General features: G+C 29.1%; 2 protein-coding genes across 2 annotated transcripts; both read right to left on the bottom strand.

Annotated features, from left to right (window-relative positions):
- Positions 1-567: 567 nt before the first annotated feature.
- On the bottom strand, positions 568-14,510 carry LOC107992523 (sperm flagellar protein 2-like). The gene is made up of 9 exons (XM_017048457.3): positions 14,106-14,510; positions 10,605-11,082; positions 9,023-9,680; positions 8,125-8,413; positions 6,668-7,469; positions 5,311-6,122; positions 4,139-5,144; positions 3,404-3,619; positions 568-1,145 (listed from the first exon to the last, which is right to left on the bottom strand). Exons 1-9 carry the CDS (start codon positions 14,366-14,368, stop codon positions 855-857), a joined length of 4,815 nt encoding a protein of 1,604 aa, XP_016903946.2. The 5' UTR covers positions 14,369-14,510; the 3' UTR covers positions 568-854.
- Positions 14,511-14,530: 20 nt separating this feature from the next.
- LOC133665875 (uncharacterized) lies at positions 14,531-16,040 on the bottom strand. Its single transcript, XM_062073360.1, has one exon. It carries the CDS (start codon positions 15,727-15,729, stop codon positions 15,115-15,117), a length of 615 nt encoding a protein of 204 aa, XP_061929344.1. The 5' UTR covers positions 15,730-16,040; the 3' UTR covers positions 14,531-15,114.
- Positions 16,041-16,564: the final 524 nt, after the last annotated feature.

The following is a 16,564-nucleotide window of genomic DNA, read 5'->3' as shown; positions in this document are numbered from 1 at the left end:
CAATATCGAGGAGAAATGAAAAATAAAAGAGGATTATAAAGACTAGAAAGATCCTCGTGTACGCGATATCTTTGAAATTTATTGAAGGATTTAGAACTTTTTCACAAGTTACGCTCGTAATGTATCGAAACAATAAATCTGTTAAAGCTTCCACCTAATTCCAACATGTTTCATTTCATCGAATATTTCTTCTCTTTTTAGAAATTACACAGGATAAATGGCTCTGGTCACCGTAAAATCAATAATATTTTTTTAAAAATTAGAAAAGAAGAACACAAAATAATTAAATATATATATTATCTTTATATATATTAAGATAAAGCTCAATTTTTTATTTAACTGGATAAATAATTGTCAATAATTTTTTTAAAATGGAATTTAACTTTTTTTAAAATGGAAAATCGTTCTTTAAACAGCGTAAACATTAACTATATATATGCTTAAAAAAAAAACAATAGTTAATCAAAAACTAATAAAATAGATAAATTTCATTGCGTTAAAAAAAAATGTTATAAGTGCCAAAAGTATTTTATATTATAAATGTTTCCGGTGAATATGACAAAGACGTTTTTTTTATATTTCAATTATTATTTCTTTTATTTATATTATTTTTAACAATTTTTTCAGAAGAGATAACAAATATTAGAAAAATAATTAATAATCATCCATTCACAAATATAATGCAAAAATGATTAAGAAATATTTTTAAATTATTTAAGTAATTTAATTAATTATTCAAGTAATTTAATTTAATTAAATAAATTTCAATGAGCGATTTATTCTATTCTTACTTCAAATAAAATAGATATAGATATCTAACAGAATGTAGAAGATATCTAGAACAAAGTTTTTTTTTACGAAGATTTCGCATTTTGTTGATTTTTCGCATTTTCTCTTTCTAGAATAACTTCCTCAACGATGGTTTTCATATCCTTAATGGTGAATTTGGAAACATCGGTTAACAATCGTTTCGTGAAATCGTGATTTAAAAACCGATGCGCCAAAACGATATTCTTGTCGTGATTAAGCTCCTTGTCTCTCAATTCTTCAAATACGCTAGCTAATTTTTCATGCATTGATGGATATGGGCCGATAATATCTGGCTGCATCAATAAATACCATGGCAAAGCTGCAGCTAGTACCGTCTGAAACAATGGAAACGAAAAAAAATTAATATTTTTTTATTAATTTTTATTAATTTTTATCAACTATTTTTTTTTAAATAATTATATATTTAAAAAAGAGGGTGAATCTCGCCAATTTTTAAAAGCTTGGTTATTATTCTGAACTACTATTTCTTGTACATAAATATAAGTGCACGATTTCATTTTCTGAGATATTAATAAAAAATATGTTTCATATATATGTATATATATTTCTAATATTTAGATTTGGATATTTAGGTTTGGATTAAATATAATATTGAATTGTTTAAAATAAATTTAGATTAGGGCCAAAATTTGGACTAGATTTGAAGAATTGAGGTTAGATTTAAGATAAATTTAAGTTAGTTAGCTTTAGATTAGATTTGAATTATTATTTAGATTAAGTTTTGAATAGATTTAGGTTATGTATGTGTTATTTTTTTTTTAATTCAATTCGGCTAGAAAGAATCAACAGGTAGAATAAATAACACTAAAATATTTGTCAATATTTGTAATCTATTCAAACTTCTAATTATATCAATATATATTAATGTTATTATTAAAATATTCCTAATTTTAAATAATGATAATACAATATAATTCTTTTGAATTATAATTATCTTATTGTTTGTTATTTAAATCTAATTCAAACATCAATCCAAATTGCATAATATCAAAATTTTTTAACATTAAATATTATATACTTTTTAAAAGTTTGAATTAAGTTTAAATAAAACATAAGTTAGATCAAATTTACAATATTTAAGTTTCATTTTTAGCATTATATAAAATTACATATAATTAAATATATACTTGTGAAGATCAATTAATTCAAATTAAATCTAAATTCATTTACTTGATAGCCAATTAGTTATTACAAAATAGCTAAATTAAAGAAAATAATATATATCTAATTAAAATTTAATTTAATCTAATCAAATCTATATTTATTTTATTTAACCTGAAAATAATTAATCTAGCATAATTTATCATAAATTTCATTTCAAATTTCATTCAAATACTTTTAACATTTTTATCAAATTTTTTTAAGAGAAAAATTCATTTTTATAAAATGTTTATGACAAAGTTATTTAATTAAAAAAGTTATTTTTGTAAAGTTATTTTTGTAAAGAATATATAATATAGATATTCTAAAATTTAAAATCAATTTCACTGAAAAATAATATTAACTACAAGAAGTATTTGTTTATTTTAATATTTAAATATTAATTAATTAATTAATTAATTAAATTTAAATATATTATATTTCAAATATTTTAATATTGCTTTCATATAACTATAAAAATTTAGTAATAAATAATGAAACATAGAAAATATGATTAAAAAAATTTTTTAGAAAATATATAAATATTTTTTGTAGTCATTGTATGCATTATTTATTTATTTGACAAAAATTGATATGTTGCATATATCAATTTAAATGTAAAATCGATTGCAAAATTGAGTGTAAAAAAAATATGTATGATATACTGGTAAAAAAATATTTTTCCATTAGAATTTTGACGTAGTCAAGATAATTGAAATTGAGTGAGATATTTCATTTTTTTCAATAATTATATCGATAAATAAGATTTTTATTAGAATATTTATATATACAATATTTATATATTAATATTATTTATTTTCAATGAATTCTAATTTGCAATAGCATTTTATTTAGTTTTTATATATAATAACACTTTTTATCTTTAATCATTAAAAATTATTAAACTTCAAAATTGTATAATTCTGTTTATATGTATTAAAATCTTCTACTTTTCTTTTTATTAATTTTATTTTTAATCAATATTCAAAGAATAAATTTTTAAAAAAGTAGTTTTTAAATTTTAAAAATGTATTGATATTTAACACTTAGAACTTAGTAATATCTTTTTTTTTAATTATTTTCTTATATTATTGGAATATTATCTTCATGATAAATGAAAAGAATCAATATTTTTAACAATCATTCGAATAAATATTAACTTTTATTCGTGTATACTAACTTTTCTACTTATTTTAATTTCTAAAATCGATTCTTAAAACATATTTCATGTATTAACAATCGCTATTATGCTATTATACAAAATATAAAGCGTTATTTCAAAATCAAGCGTGATAGAAACAAACAGATTGTATTGCATTTGAATTGAACATTAAAATTATTAAAATTATATATTAAATCTTATATATAACAAAAATTTTAATTATAAAGATGTTATCATTTTTCATATGTGCAAATAGATTAGATTTCTTACGAGACAAAGGTCCAAAGAGATCCAATAAATGATCAGTTCCGAGAGTTCAGGCGGAGTCTCTATCTCGTACTCTATCTCTTCCTCAAATCCCTCCATTTCCTCGCCCTCAGGATAAATGGTTTCATCGAAGGGTGGACCTTCGTCGCCATACAATTCTCTGTGTTCGATTATCTTTTCGACTTTTTGTAGGATATAATTGATTAGCAGCTTTGCTACCTGAAACGTATCAATGAAGAAATTTTTGTTATTGTTTAAAATAAAATTATTTTAAGTAATAATTTCAAGAATTTAATTTATTTTATGCTAATAATCTAATTTCACTTTATAATTTAATAATAATAATTATTATTATAATTTCAACATTAATTATTTACATTATTTTAGATTTTTTTTAAATAAATTTTCAAATTTATTCTTATTAAAAAATCATAATATTGAAATTATTTGAACAATAATTGTTATTTTATTAATCATTTGTTTTCGTTAAAAATTTTATATTTAATCGACGAAATTATTAATCTATTTTTTTTTTTTCAATTAAATCAATTGCTCATCGATGATATCGATCTTACGAATATCCTAAATTTAATAACATTAAATTTGATAATATTCAATTTGTTAAAACATTTTATTTTTAACTTTTATCAGCTACGATTTTTCTTCATCTCTATGCACTTCTAACAAAAGTGTTTCAAGATTTCAAGCGCCTTCGTTCCCAAAAAAATCAATACCTACCTTGACAGCCTCTTCAATCTTGAGAAGAGTAGTGCCCAGATCATGGGCCAATTGTTTTTGCTGTAAAAGTTCCTTGACGTATTTCTCTCCTTCTTCCATATCGGTGCACACAGGATTCCCTATGGCGAGAGCGAGCGCCATTGCGAATCCATTCCGTGGATTCTTGTCCTTGCAAAAAGCCAACAGCAATGCCGTGTAATTAATCAACTCACAATCGATCATGTACATTTGACCGAGCAAGTCTTTGGCCAATAGTCGCCTGAGCGCCTCCTCAGGATCCAGACACGACGCCTTCAGTGTTTGGGGCATGATGTATGCCCTCTGTATACCTTTCGAAAGTATAGAAATTTTATCAACACCGAAGTGATAGTATTCCTCCTCGTACATGTCCAGTTTATCAATCTCCTCTCGAAGATGGGTCAAATTGATCAAGTTCTCGGTGCTCTCGAAAAACCAGAACGACGTCCTCTGGTACTGAGCTAGAGTCACCACTTCTTTCAATTCGTAATCTTGAATCCGCAAACGATCCCTCGTGATCAAGATTTCCCGACAAGTGGGATATGGGATGTCCATCGCGTAAACAATAAATTCCCTCCAATCGACGTAATTCACGGATTTGAAGATTTTGTGGATCAAATTGGAAATATCCTCCGGATAAAGGTCATACCATCTGCATGGAAGCATCATTGGTTCACCCTCCTCGTGGCCGTGACAGACCAGGTCTTGAAGAATGTAAACGAGAGTGCGCTCGCACATGATCCCGATCGGCGCCACTCGCTTGAACATGTCCATCAACCGGCTGAGCTTGATTATCCGGAATCGCATAGACGGATGCTCTTTCAGTTTCTTCGGCTTTTCGGGCTTCACTTTCACCACGTACACGTTCGATTTGATGATGAACTTCTCGCCCTTCAACTCCATCTCCTTCTCGAGCATTTTGCCCTCCTCGATCGCGAAACAAAACACGTTTATCATTTCGTTCACGCTCTTCATCTCCTGCCAATACCTAGACGCGTTTAAATTAACGAATATATAGGTAGATTAAGCATGTGCTATTACTTAAAATATCATAGTGATAAAGAAAGAATTTTTTATCGAGAAACTGTGAAACAAATCGGAAGATAAATCATTGTATTAAAAAAACATGATTGATAAAAAAAAAAGGAACAAACCTGTCTATGATAGCATCATAAATGCCGTGAAACGTCCTCTGCATCGTGTTCATCAGAAAATCGAAATCCAGCCGTGCCACGTTCACTATCGACTCGAGTTTCTGCCGAATTCTAATGATCTCGTAATCACTCACGTATCGCCATTCCAAGAACAGATCCTGTATCCTCGACGTTACCTTCTCCGTATTACTTATCGACTCCGCGGAATCGGTAAAAAATAAATCTTTCCCCTTGAACGCCGTTTGTTCCCTTTTAATCGTGTCCTGGATCGCAATGTACAGCGCATCCATGATCTCCCTCGCGTAAACGATATTCTTCATCAGCCCTTTAAACATGCAAGTGTCCTCGACGTTCACGATCGTTTTGTTCCTGTCGAGCAACACTTGGTTGATCTCCTTTTGGATGTCGAACCGACAGATGGCGATCGGGGGTTGGCTGATCTGCGCCTGCAATTCAGGTTTGAATTTCGGTCGTTCCTTTTTCTTTCGATCGGTCAATTTCTCCTCGTAGATCAGCGATTCCTCTTCCTCGTCCTCCTCCTCCTCGTCATACTCCGTCGTCTTCACCTCGATCTTGTTAAGCATGACTTTCGAGACGCCCAACTCTCGTAACGGTTTTTTCAACATCCCCATGTAGTAATCTTGCAGCAGGTGTTGGGTGTCGATGCACCGGTCTATCTCGGCTTGGATGAGACCGATGAAAATGTCGTAGAGGATCACCGCCTCTTGTATAGCCCACTCGAAGCTCACGTATCGCTTCCGTTCATCTTCGGCGACGCGTCTTCTGTCGTCGCAAATGTCCCAGAGGTCGGCCTGGAGATTAAAATCGGAACATGAGACGAGAAGTAAACGAAAAATGTTCCAACGAAAGATGCATGGGCTGATCTCTGTTTCGTGATGATGAGATGGAAATAAGAATTTTATAACATTGACGTTAAATCACCTTCATTGCGATTCGTTGTGATTCGACTATAAGCTTTCGAATTAAATTAGGAATTGAGGAAAATTGAGTGAGTGCTATCGATAGAGAGGATTTATTAATACAAATATTTAGATATATCTTTTTTACATTATGATCCTCGAGTTATAACAAAATATGAGTTACAAATTTGATCTAGTTATTGCATCACTAAAATCGTTTCCAATTAATAAAGCTCTTAAGATTCATTTTAAAGACTTTGAAAAGGAAAGTTAAAAGTTATTTTTGACTAATTCAATAAGTAAGAATAATATATAAATCATGAAATCTCTAAAAGAAACATAGCTCAAACAGACATTTGCTTTATTTATGCTCAAATATAATATGAACGAGTAAAGAATTTTGGCCAAGCATAGAGCTCTAATCCCAACAACTCTACCTGGAAATCGGCCACGCGACGATGCAGCTCGCATTTCACGTCCACCTCTTTCCGCGCATCCATATCGATCGAGTTGAACGCCTGCTGAAACTCGTATATCATGTCCTGCTTGTGATCCGGTCGTTTTATAAATTCTATCGCGTTTTTATATAGAAAACCCGTGTACGGAATAATGCTCGATGAGTGGACGCTCTTGAGATACAGTAACTCCTTCACTTCCTCTATATAGACGTCCTCCAAGATCTCCCACAGTTTGGCCATGTTCTGCAACAGTGTCGAGGGAAGGGGGAAATTGATCCATTGCCAGTGCGATTCGCCAGGTTTCGGCGGTTTCAACTCGTATTCCAGCTGAAATTCCTCAGACACGATCTCGTGCTTTATGTCCTCCTCCTCCTCGTCCACGTCTCTGACAAGCTCGAGCTCCGCGAACTCCTCATCGCTAACGAGGCGTCGAATTACGGCCTCCTTCGTGACCGGGAGGCGCTTTGGATCTAGTTCCAAGAGCTCCAAAATGTCCCCGAATAATTCTTTGGACATCTTCCTCGGATATCCGAGTATGAGCCTGGCCAATTTCTTCAAAGTGGGCAGATCGAAGCTCGAGTAATGGAAGACGTGAGCGATCTTGTGAAACGCGTAAAAACTATCGACAGGTGGTGTTTGTTCGTCTATCTTCTCGTACATTCGATGACCTTTCTCGAAATCCCTCGGCTGTTGCTTCATTCGGACGAAAAGTGTCGCGAACGTGTTGTCTTTGAATTCATAAATTTGATCCAGAATCGAACTTGGCAATATTTTCGAATGTCTGCAAAATCGTGAACGAGAAAAGTTTCGTTATAGGATTCAAAAGATCAATTTTTACAGATTCCTATTTTATCGAACGCGTGTTAGGATAAATAAATAGGAATAAAATATAGAGCTATGATTTCTTTGCGTTATTTTTTTACTTTTATTTCGTGAATAAAAATGATATTTAGGTTATATTGAATATCTAAGTTTTTCAAATAAATTTTTCGAGATGCGGTAAATTTGAAAATTATTATTTTCATTGCTTTTATGAGCTTGTTTAAAAAATATTTTTTATCAGCAAATAATTCTTTTAATTCTCAATAAATATTTAATATTTATTAATATTATTAAAAACAAACTATTATATCATATCACCTATATAACTGATATAATATTTTTTCTGTATAAGTTTATCATTTGCATATAATATGCATATAATATCAGATGCATATGAGTAAACAGAATTCAGCGCCAATAATTTTTTAAAATCGGCGAGGAAAGAGCTTTTTTTCAAGTTCATCCTACTGTTATTAATAGATAAAATTTATTTCAAATGACATAGAATTGTTAAAGTATTAAATTTCATGTCAATATCTCACTCACTGTATCAAAAATTTGACAAACATATAAATTTTTCGAGTGAAATGGAATTCGTTTCCTTTATTATTAACCTTTGTATTATGTATGGATCAGATTTATCCTCGAAAATGATTCTCGGTTTTATCACCTCGATGTCTTCAACGTTAATGTCCTTGATTTCGAGCTCTTTCGGGTTAGGAGGTGGGCTCGTACCCATCAATGTCGTCTCCAACCACGACATTTGATCATACGAATTTGGATAATCGATGAAAACCCAGCCTTTCGCAGCCGTCTTACTTTTTAAATACTCGATTATGATTTTGGTCCCAAGATCGTTCGTGATAGGTTCGCCCAACGTTAGAAACTCGTAGGTCCACTTACCTGCACAGAACGCGATCAAATGTATGGAAAATTGACCAGTTTTCATATAAGAAATAACAAAGAGCGAATAAATCCTAAAATCTTGTTTGAGATTAATAAATTCTTTGTTAAATGTTTTGATCATTTCAAATAATTTCAATAAAAATCAAAATATAAATATACTCGGATAACGTGCAACAAAAATCATTACATCTTAAAATGAGCTACTTGAATAATTCGTTTGTTTCTTTGTAATAGAAGGAAAAGATCCAACTTAGATTTAAAAATAAAAATTTCATATATCAAGTATCTAAAAGATAAAAAGAAAAAAGAGAAACAAATATTAAAATTGAGTATAATCCTTATTCGAATAATATTATTTAATCTTTAAGTCTCCATGTTATCAAACGTATCAAATTTGTAAATCAATATATAATACTTGTTATTCAAGCATAATTTCAAAATATTTTTCTTTCGCATCGCTGCTTATATCGAACAACTCAGGAACAGAAATCAGCGCTCGCTTATTTTTGATCGATCCGATCATTCGATACTTTTAATAATGCGACAATTGTCGAATTATAATAAACAAAAAAAGAGAACACGAAACAAAAAAGAAAGAAGACCTACCTATATGCGCAGTATCTGTCAATATAGGATCTATATCGTCGTAAGGTATGTTCCTCGGTGTTTGCGTCTGCTTGTGCTTAATATTCGATTCTTCTTCCTCGTGAATTTTGATCGAAGGCGTTTTGTCCTTTACGTGTTTGTTGACTTTTTTCGGATTTGGATTTGGATTTTGATTTTGAGGTTCCGGCGTTGCTATCGATACTTCATCGGCCCATCTCGAATGTTTAACATGTTTCGTCGAGCATGGGTCCATTTGCACATCGATCAGTTGCGTGGTCGCCAAGATTATATTCAAATCGATGTACTTGAAGTCGGCCATTTCTTTCTTGTATTGTTGCAGACAATGATTGATCGCGTCCTCCATCCGTATCAATTGAAAATTGGATTGTTCGAGCAACAAGGAGAGGGTCTCGAAAGCCCTGGAATCCTCGATCCCGAGAACGATCGAGATGTCTTTCGTTTTGATCTTCAACCGTTTAGAAGGATCCGGGGGTCGAGCGTAAAGCCCACCGAGGAGTCGATGCACGATGTATCCGAGCACCAAGTGACCAAGTTTCAGTATCTCGTACGATTTTTCATCGAGCTCCGACAAAAGAAAATTCCAAGGCTCGTTTAATCCCATATAGTCGTCGAAGAGGGTGTCTTGCAGTATTTCAATCTTTATTTTATTAGGGGGGAGAGGCGTATTAATTTTTGTTTATCTAATTTCTTTTTATCTATCGATAGCTTTTGGCGGAGGAGGAATTCAAACAAAAAAGTTTTAACTTGTATTAAAAATAAAATGATTTTTGAATATCGTAAACGAGAATTTTTCGTTTCACGTTTTTTTCATATTTTTTCGTATATCTCTGTATAGATTATTAAATTTTTACAAAATATTATGTTAATAAATTTTTATAATTACTTCAAGAAGATAATGTGCATATAATAAAGAGAGAATTATCTTACTTAAAAAGTAATGGAAGAATAGAAATCTGTATTACCTACAATCAATGAATCGGTATAAAATATTTATTTCTGTAGGGTATTCTGTCACCGTCAATACACGTTGCAGCAAGAAAGTAAGAAAGTTATTAAAAACATAAAATAGGTATGTATGAAAGAGTGAATTTCTTACTTTTTTCCTTCGCTAAAAAATATATACAATGTCTATATCAATCATTTAATTAAAATCATTCTGATTGAACTGTATTTAATTGCCTTGTCATTTTTGTTAAATATTAAGATCGGATTGGAATCGATCTTAATTTATAATTTTAATTTCAATTATAACATCAGAAAAAAAAATAAAAAAAGCAGTTGAATACAGAAATTCTATCTAAACACTTTGTTTGTAGATGCATTATTAAATATATAATATGAAAGATAATTAAAAAAATTTTTTTTTAATTAAAAACTATTTGTTATCATTATTATGCTATATATTATATATATGAAATAATATATATATATATAAAATTTTTAAAATTAAAAACTATTGTTTTTCGATTCTGCTAATCAATTTCAAAATCTATCGATTGACAAAAAAAATAGATAAATATAAATGATCTCCTAATATAAAAATAACTTATTTCAACCTAACCTTGACATGTTTGCTCCAGTCGTCCGCTTTGATGAATGTTTCCAACTCGCGCTTCGGGGTATCTAGATCGAAAGGTACCTTTTTCTCGACGATCGGCTCGGATTTGAGAAACAGGCGCCTCCATTCGCTGATAAGCGTGAGTGGTACCTGGCCATTGTTCAATTGCCGATGTTCGCAAATGTTGAACGCGATGGCCAGCAAATCTTCGATCACTTTTTGACAAAGTGACCAATGCTTCTTCCGTATTTTTTCTATCTTCATTTTGTGTAATCTCAGACGCAACTCGCACATTCTTTGACACTCGATTTTCATATCTTTCTCGTTCGCTGTGACCAGGTCGATAGAACGATAGTGTTTCGCGCGATCCTCCATCTCGTTCGCGTGCAAAATGATATCCTCCACGACCCTTTGATTCTCGGCCATGATGTTCTTTTGCTCCCGTATCTCGCACAATTTCGTCATGATTTGCTTCTCGTATCTACAGTAATTGGAATTCTGAATTTTTTGGAACCGTTTTGAATTTTTAAAATTATGAATCTTTCTAAAACTTTTGATGATGATCTTAATTATAATTGTATCGAGAGTCTTGAAAGTTTGTTATTTGTTAAAATGTTGAGAGATTCGGTAAATTCTTTATGAACATTCGATATCTTAGAAATATTAGTAATTATATTCAATGTAGAGGAGGAATTTTGATGACTTTGAATCGACTATATCAAAAACAATCTCTTGAGTAAATTTAAAGAGATTTTAACTATTGATCGTTATTGTTTAAAAAATTATTGATTATTAAAACTGGAACATGTTATTAATAGTATTATTATATTAATAGTAAATAATTGTCTAAGTATTTTATTATTTTTATTCGAGCATTGACATATTCATTGACACAAAATATTTTTAAAAATCTGAAAAACTGGAATTATTACAAATAGATTCATTTATGTAAAGAAAAAAAATAAAATAAAATGATATGGAAAAAGTTTCAAATTATAATATATTCATAATTTAATTAAAATTTATAAAAAAAAAAATAATAATAAATTAAAATATATTTTTCTGAATAAAATCCTGTTAATAAATATTTGACGATAATAGAAATTTACTACATCTTTATTTTTCTTAAAACTAATTCTAATAAATTAATTGATTATTTATTATTTAAATGATATAACTTATTATATTGTACAATATTTATCTGTTTTATGATATAAGTTCCTACTATTATACATATGTATGTATGTACAATAATACATGGAATGTCTTTGAAGGCTCAAATAATCCAAAAGAAATATAAAAACTAGCGTACAAAAATTTCATTTCATTGAGATTTATTTATCATAAAGTAATTAAAATTTGCGTTGAATGAAACAGAATAAAGCTCTCTGTCTCTATTATTTTATCATCATGCTTTATTTTTCTCGCTTCATCTAACACAAACTTAAATTGCTTATATAACTTAATAAATAATTTTCAATCAAAATTTTTGGTTTCCAAAATGCTATGAATAGTGACATTGTTAAATAAATAGTAAGATCTCATTCGTGATTAAAAATTTCTTTTTCATTACTTCTTTGTTCAATTCGGCTTCAATTATTTAGATTAACAATGATAATATTTATTAATAAACAAACAGAATTGCTATATTCTGTCTACTAAAGTGGTAATTTCCCTTTTTTTCACAAAAGAATAATGTGATGCCACATTATCACATTAAGTATATTAGTGACCAAGTTTTTGCCAAGCATGATGTCACCTGACATACCTTCATAATGTAGCAGTAATGAGAAAAAATGTAACGTCATCTAGCCGTATTTATTATTTACATATGTAATTCATTAAATTTTTATTACATCTTTATCGATTTTTTAAAAACTCTATTAAACTTTTATTAATTTTAGTTATAAACATATCCAAATTTCGTTTTCAAGCAAGATTAATCATTATTGAATAAACAATGGTGTTTGACTTGAATCGATGTTGAAGAATTCAATTGATTCGAAAATACAAAAATCGACATGCATTTTGGTACAGAAAGAATTGATTGTTTGTTTTATTCAGTGAAGGTTTAAATACTTTTAAGTCTAACTTCACACTTGAGATAAAGTAGATCACGAACAAAAACAGTTTTCAAAAAAGATTTTCAATTGATTGTCAACAACAATTGATTTTTTCCTTTCTACTTTTTTCTGAATCAAGTGTGGCATTAACTGAAAAGTTCTAAATCTATTATCTATATTGTCTGGTCCCAGTGGTTATATCTGATAGTATACAAAATGCTAATAAGAATTGCGATGTTTGAAGCTGTCTAGCGGCGGTAATTGATACTATAAATCGATTCGTTATTCGATGGCGATAACTTTTAAACATTTTTATATTATATTTAATATCCACAGAGCTTAACGTCATTTTAGAAGTAATAAAATCGTTATTTGTTATTTAATTTTAAATATAATCATTACTTTATCTTGTATACAGGAAAAATATATGTATCCATTTTAAATATTTTTGGTATTTTTAAAGATGTGTGGAAAAACAGTATGACTATAATAAGTTTTTTTGGGGTGGAGAATTTTCAAAGATTTGAAGATACAAATTTATTTGTATTTCTTTTAAATTGAAACTAAATTGGAATCTTGATTTTTTATAATGTATAATATAAAGAATTTTTAGAATTAAATAATCTCTATTGCATTTGATAATTTAATAATAATGAAAGAATAATTTGTTATAATTTAATATAAAATTTATTTATTATTTTAAAAATCCTCTACATTTTTAATAATAAAAAAGTGGCATACAATTTAAAAAAATAAAAATTGAAATATAAAAACTCTATACTAACAAGAAAATTATTATTGTTAGATTATAAGTTTTTAATATTTTCACAAATTTTATCCAAATTATTAGAAATTCTTTTTTATAATATTAATATTCTTATCTATATTATTTATTTTCTTTTCTTTAATAAACTTTAATAACTTCTTTAATAAATAGAAATCAATTCAAATATATTTATATAAGTATTTTAGTTCTAAAAATATTAAACACTAATCATTTTGACGGCAAAATTTAAAATTTTTCAAAAAATGGAATTAATCAATTTCTAATGATTCAAACATTAACATTCATAATGTTAATTGTGATAATTTATACGCGTTATAAATTATTAAATTATACTTATAACAAAAAATTATAAAATTATGCCAATTTTAACTTTTTTTTTAGATTTCTTTTAATTTATTTTGTTAATAATATTCATCAAACAAAATTGATAAAAATACTCAAGATACTGAATTTTCAAAACTATAACGAATCTCTCAATATTTTTAAATGTATCAAGACTCATTATTAAAAACTGAAACAAAAATTCTTGCCAAGTAAAAAGTTGCTTAAAACAAATCAATTAAACTATATTTTTACATTTTTTTTAACATTTTATAGATACAGAATACAGATTTAAACCGATTCGAGGTGTTTCGGATTCCGAATTACTCGTACCTTGATTGATCCAACACTCGTTTCGCCAATTCCTCGTCCAAAGTTCTGTCTTGTTTCTCCGACATTCTCTCCCACAATTTCGAGATAATATTTTTCTGCATCTTCGATTTGAGAGCAGAAAAAGTCACTGCTTGTTTCTTGCGATTCTTCAACCATTCGACGTACGATTTCGCCATATCAGCATCATCCCCGATCGGTTTTAAATCTTCCTCAGATTCTTCCTCGTCCTTATCCAATTTTTTCTTTAAAACTAAATGCTTCATAGCGAATTGATCCAATTCCTTACTCTGTTTCTTTTGAAACTCCTCTGTCTAAGAGGGATCGAAATAAGACGACAAATGACAATTTTTTTTTCCTTTTATCATTCATATGCGCAGTATTATTATTTTTGTGTTTTAATTTTTTTAGGCGTGTATATATATATATTTTTTTTTTGGTGTAAAATTTTAATTCAATAAGTTTAATAGTTTGTAAATATTTAATTTACAAACTAGTAAACAGATTACTATATAAAAATATATTGTACGCGGTCAAATTTTTTTAAAAATTTAAATTTAACACAATTAGATATCTAATATTAATTAAAAATATTTTAAAATAATTTAATGTATATTTCGGAATATTAATAATCAAAATATATTTAACATTATTTATCCACACGTAACGTAAAATGAGAGGGGTAAGATGGTGAATATATTTTATATGTGTATTTTTCATCAAAAAATTCTCAGAAAATTATTTATTCACATATAATTAATCGAAAAATAAATATTATGCATCGTAGAAACAAATACTTAAAACGTAATAACTTAACAAAATATCAAAGCACGCTCCCTTTATTTTCAAAGCGTATACAATTGCAATGTTAAACTAATATTTTTTGTATAAGAAACATTTATTTTCACTTTGTATCCTCATCTTACCCTCACTCCTCACAGAGAGACAAAAAAAAAACTCGCGTAAGCATGAGTACCTGGACGCGAGACTCCTGTCACGCGAATCTTTCTAGCTAGGGGCTGGTAGATACCTCGAAAACGGAACACGGGTCGGCATCGTTTACGCATTTCGACTGGACGACTCCAATGTGTTTTTTTTTGATATACGATCGAAGCATCTTTGGAACTTTGCGCTGATGCCAATGGATCACGTCTTGCCCTTTTACCAGCTTCTTCGACAATTTATTTTCCGATGGTTGATAAGGTGGCGGATCCTCGCAGACTCTGATCACATCGAACTTCTTCGACTGGGGTACGAATTTCTCCCTCTCTTTTTGAAGCGTGATAAAATGCAACCTGTCCTTGCTCTCGAGGCAAAGGTACACTTTGTAGAACAGGCGGAGAGACGTAGTCCCTTTGCCGCACGAGATCTCCTCGATCAAGTCCTCGTCCATCTTGATAGTCACGAACCGTAGCCAAAAACTGAGATGTCTCAAATTGACACGGCATAGGGCGGGATCTTGGGTGACGATGATCGTGTCCAATTGATCTTGGGTTATTATGTCATAGCTGTGCAAAATTTGAGCCAAAAGCGAGCCGTCTCTGGTATAATAACCGAACACCTCGGGGCGTAAGTCCGTCAAAATTCCTAGCCTAGCTTGTATCCAATTTCGCAGAATATCGCCCATCCTTCTTTATTTGGCGCCTATCGGCTCGCCCTTCTATCCTGGATAATTGTAAATATTGAGTTTGTCATTTTCCAAACTTTTTCTCGCCACTATTTTATTGTATTGGTCGAAGTTGGTCACTGATCACCACGCGATCGATCGATTAATCGATACGGCTGGTCACGATCGAGTTTCGTTTTTATTACTTTCCTTTCAATTTATTTAGTTATGTTATGTGATTGATAATAGATGATACGTATCAGAATGGAAAAGAACAGAATAATATTATTATTTTGTAATAATAAAAAAAACTTTGTCTTTATTTTAAATTTAAATTTCGTATGTATAGCTTTTTGTAAAATTAATTTTTTAGATATTATTATAATAAGAAATTTAAATTTTTAGTTTTATTATATTATCAATTATAATATTTTTTTGTTTTATATTGCAAATCTAATTATAATTTCTTCTTAAAATTACATTTTTTGTAATAATGTAATAAGAATCATAATTTGCTAGAAACAATTAAATTGTTATGAAAATTAGTGAATAGAAACTTATAAATAATCAGTAAAAATAATCATTTCTAAATAAAAAAAATCTTTTTAATCAAATTCACTTAAGAAATTTAAACATTATTAAAAGATAATTTTTGTTCGTTAAAAATTATAAATAATAGAAAAGAATGTGTTTCTCTAATTATCTCTCTACGTTTTGTTCTATCTAATATGTAATGAAATAATGCTATTTTTCTTACCTTTTTTCAACAAAGTAAAAATAGATTAAATAGATTTAATTATTAAAATATCTTGAATTTATTTTTTTCTTTTTCTTCTTCTGAGAAATAGATATTTAT

Source organism: Apis cerana, linkage group LG3, assembly GCF_029169275.1.
Source record: "Apis cerana isolate GH-2021 linkage group LG3, AcerK_1.0, whole genome shotgun sequence".
Taxonomy (NCBI): Eukaryota; Metazoa; Arthropoda; class Insecta; order Hymenoptera; family Apidae; genus Apis; species Apis cerana.
The sequence above is the reverse complement of the archived record's forward strand: the minus strand, read 5'-3'. Positions and strand labels throughout refer to the sequence as shown.

Excerpts from the sequence above, each read along its gene's own strand:
- LOC107992523 (XM_017048457.3), bottom strand. The coding sequence starts at position 14,368 with ATGAAGCATTTAGTTTTAAAGAAAAAATTGGATAAGGACGAGGAAGAA. Across the intron at positions 11,083-14,105 it reads CGAGTGTTGGATCAATCAAG|ATACGAGAAGCAAATCATGA; the intron begins GTACGAGTAATT and ends CAATTACTGTAG. Across the intron at positions 6,123-6,667 it reads GTCGCGTGGCCGATTTCCAG|GCCGACCTCTGGGACATTTG; the intron begins GTAGAGTTGTTG and ends TTTAATCTCCAG.
- LOC133665875 (XM_062073360.1), bottom strand. The coding sequence starts at position 15,729 with ATGGGCGATATTCTGCGAAATTGGATACAAGCTAGGCTAGGAATTTTG.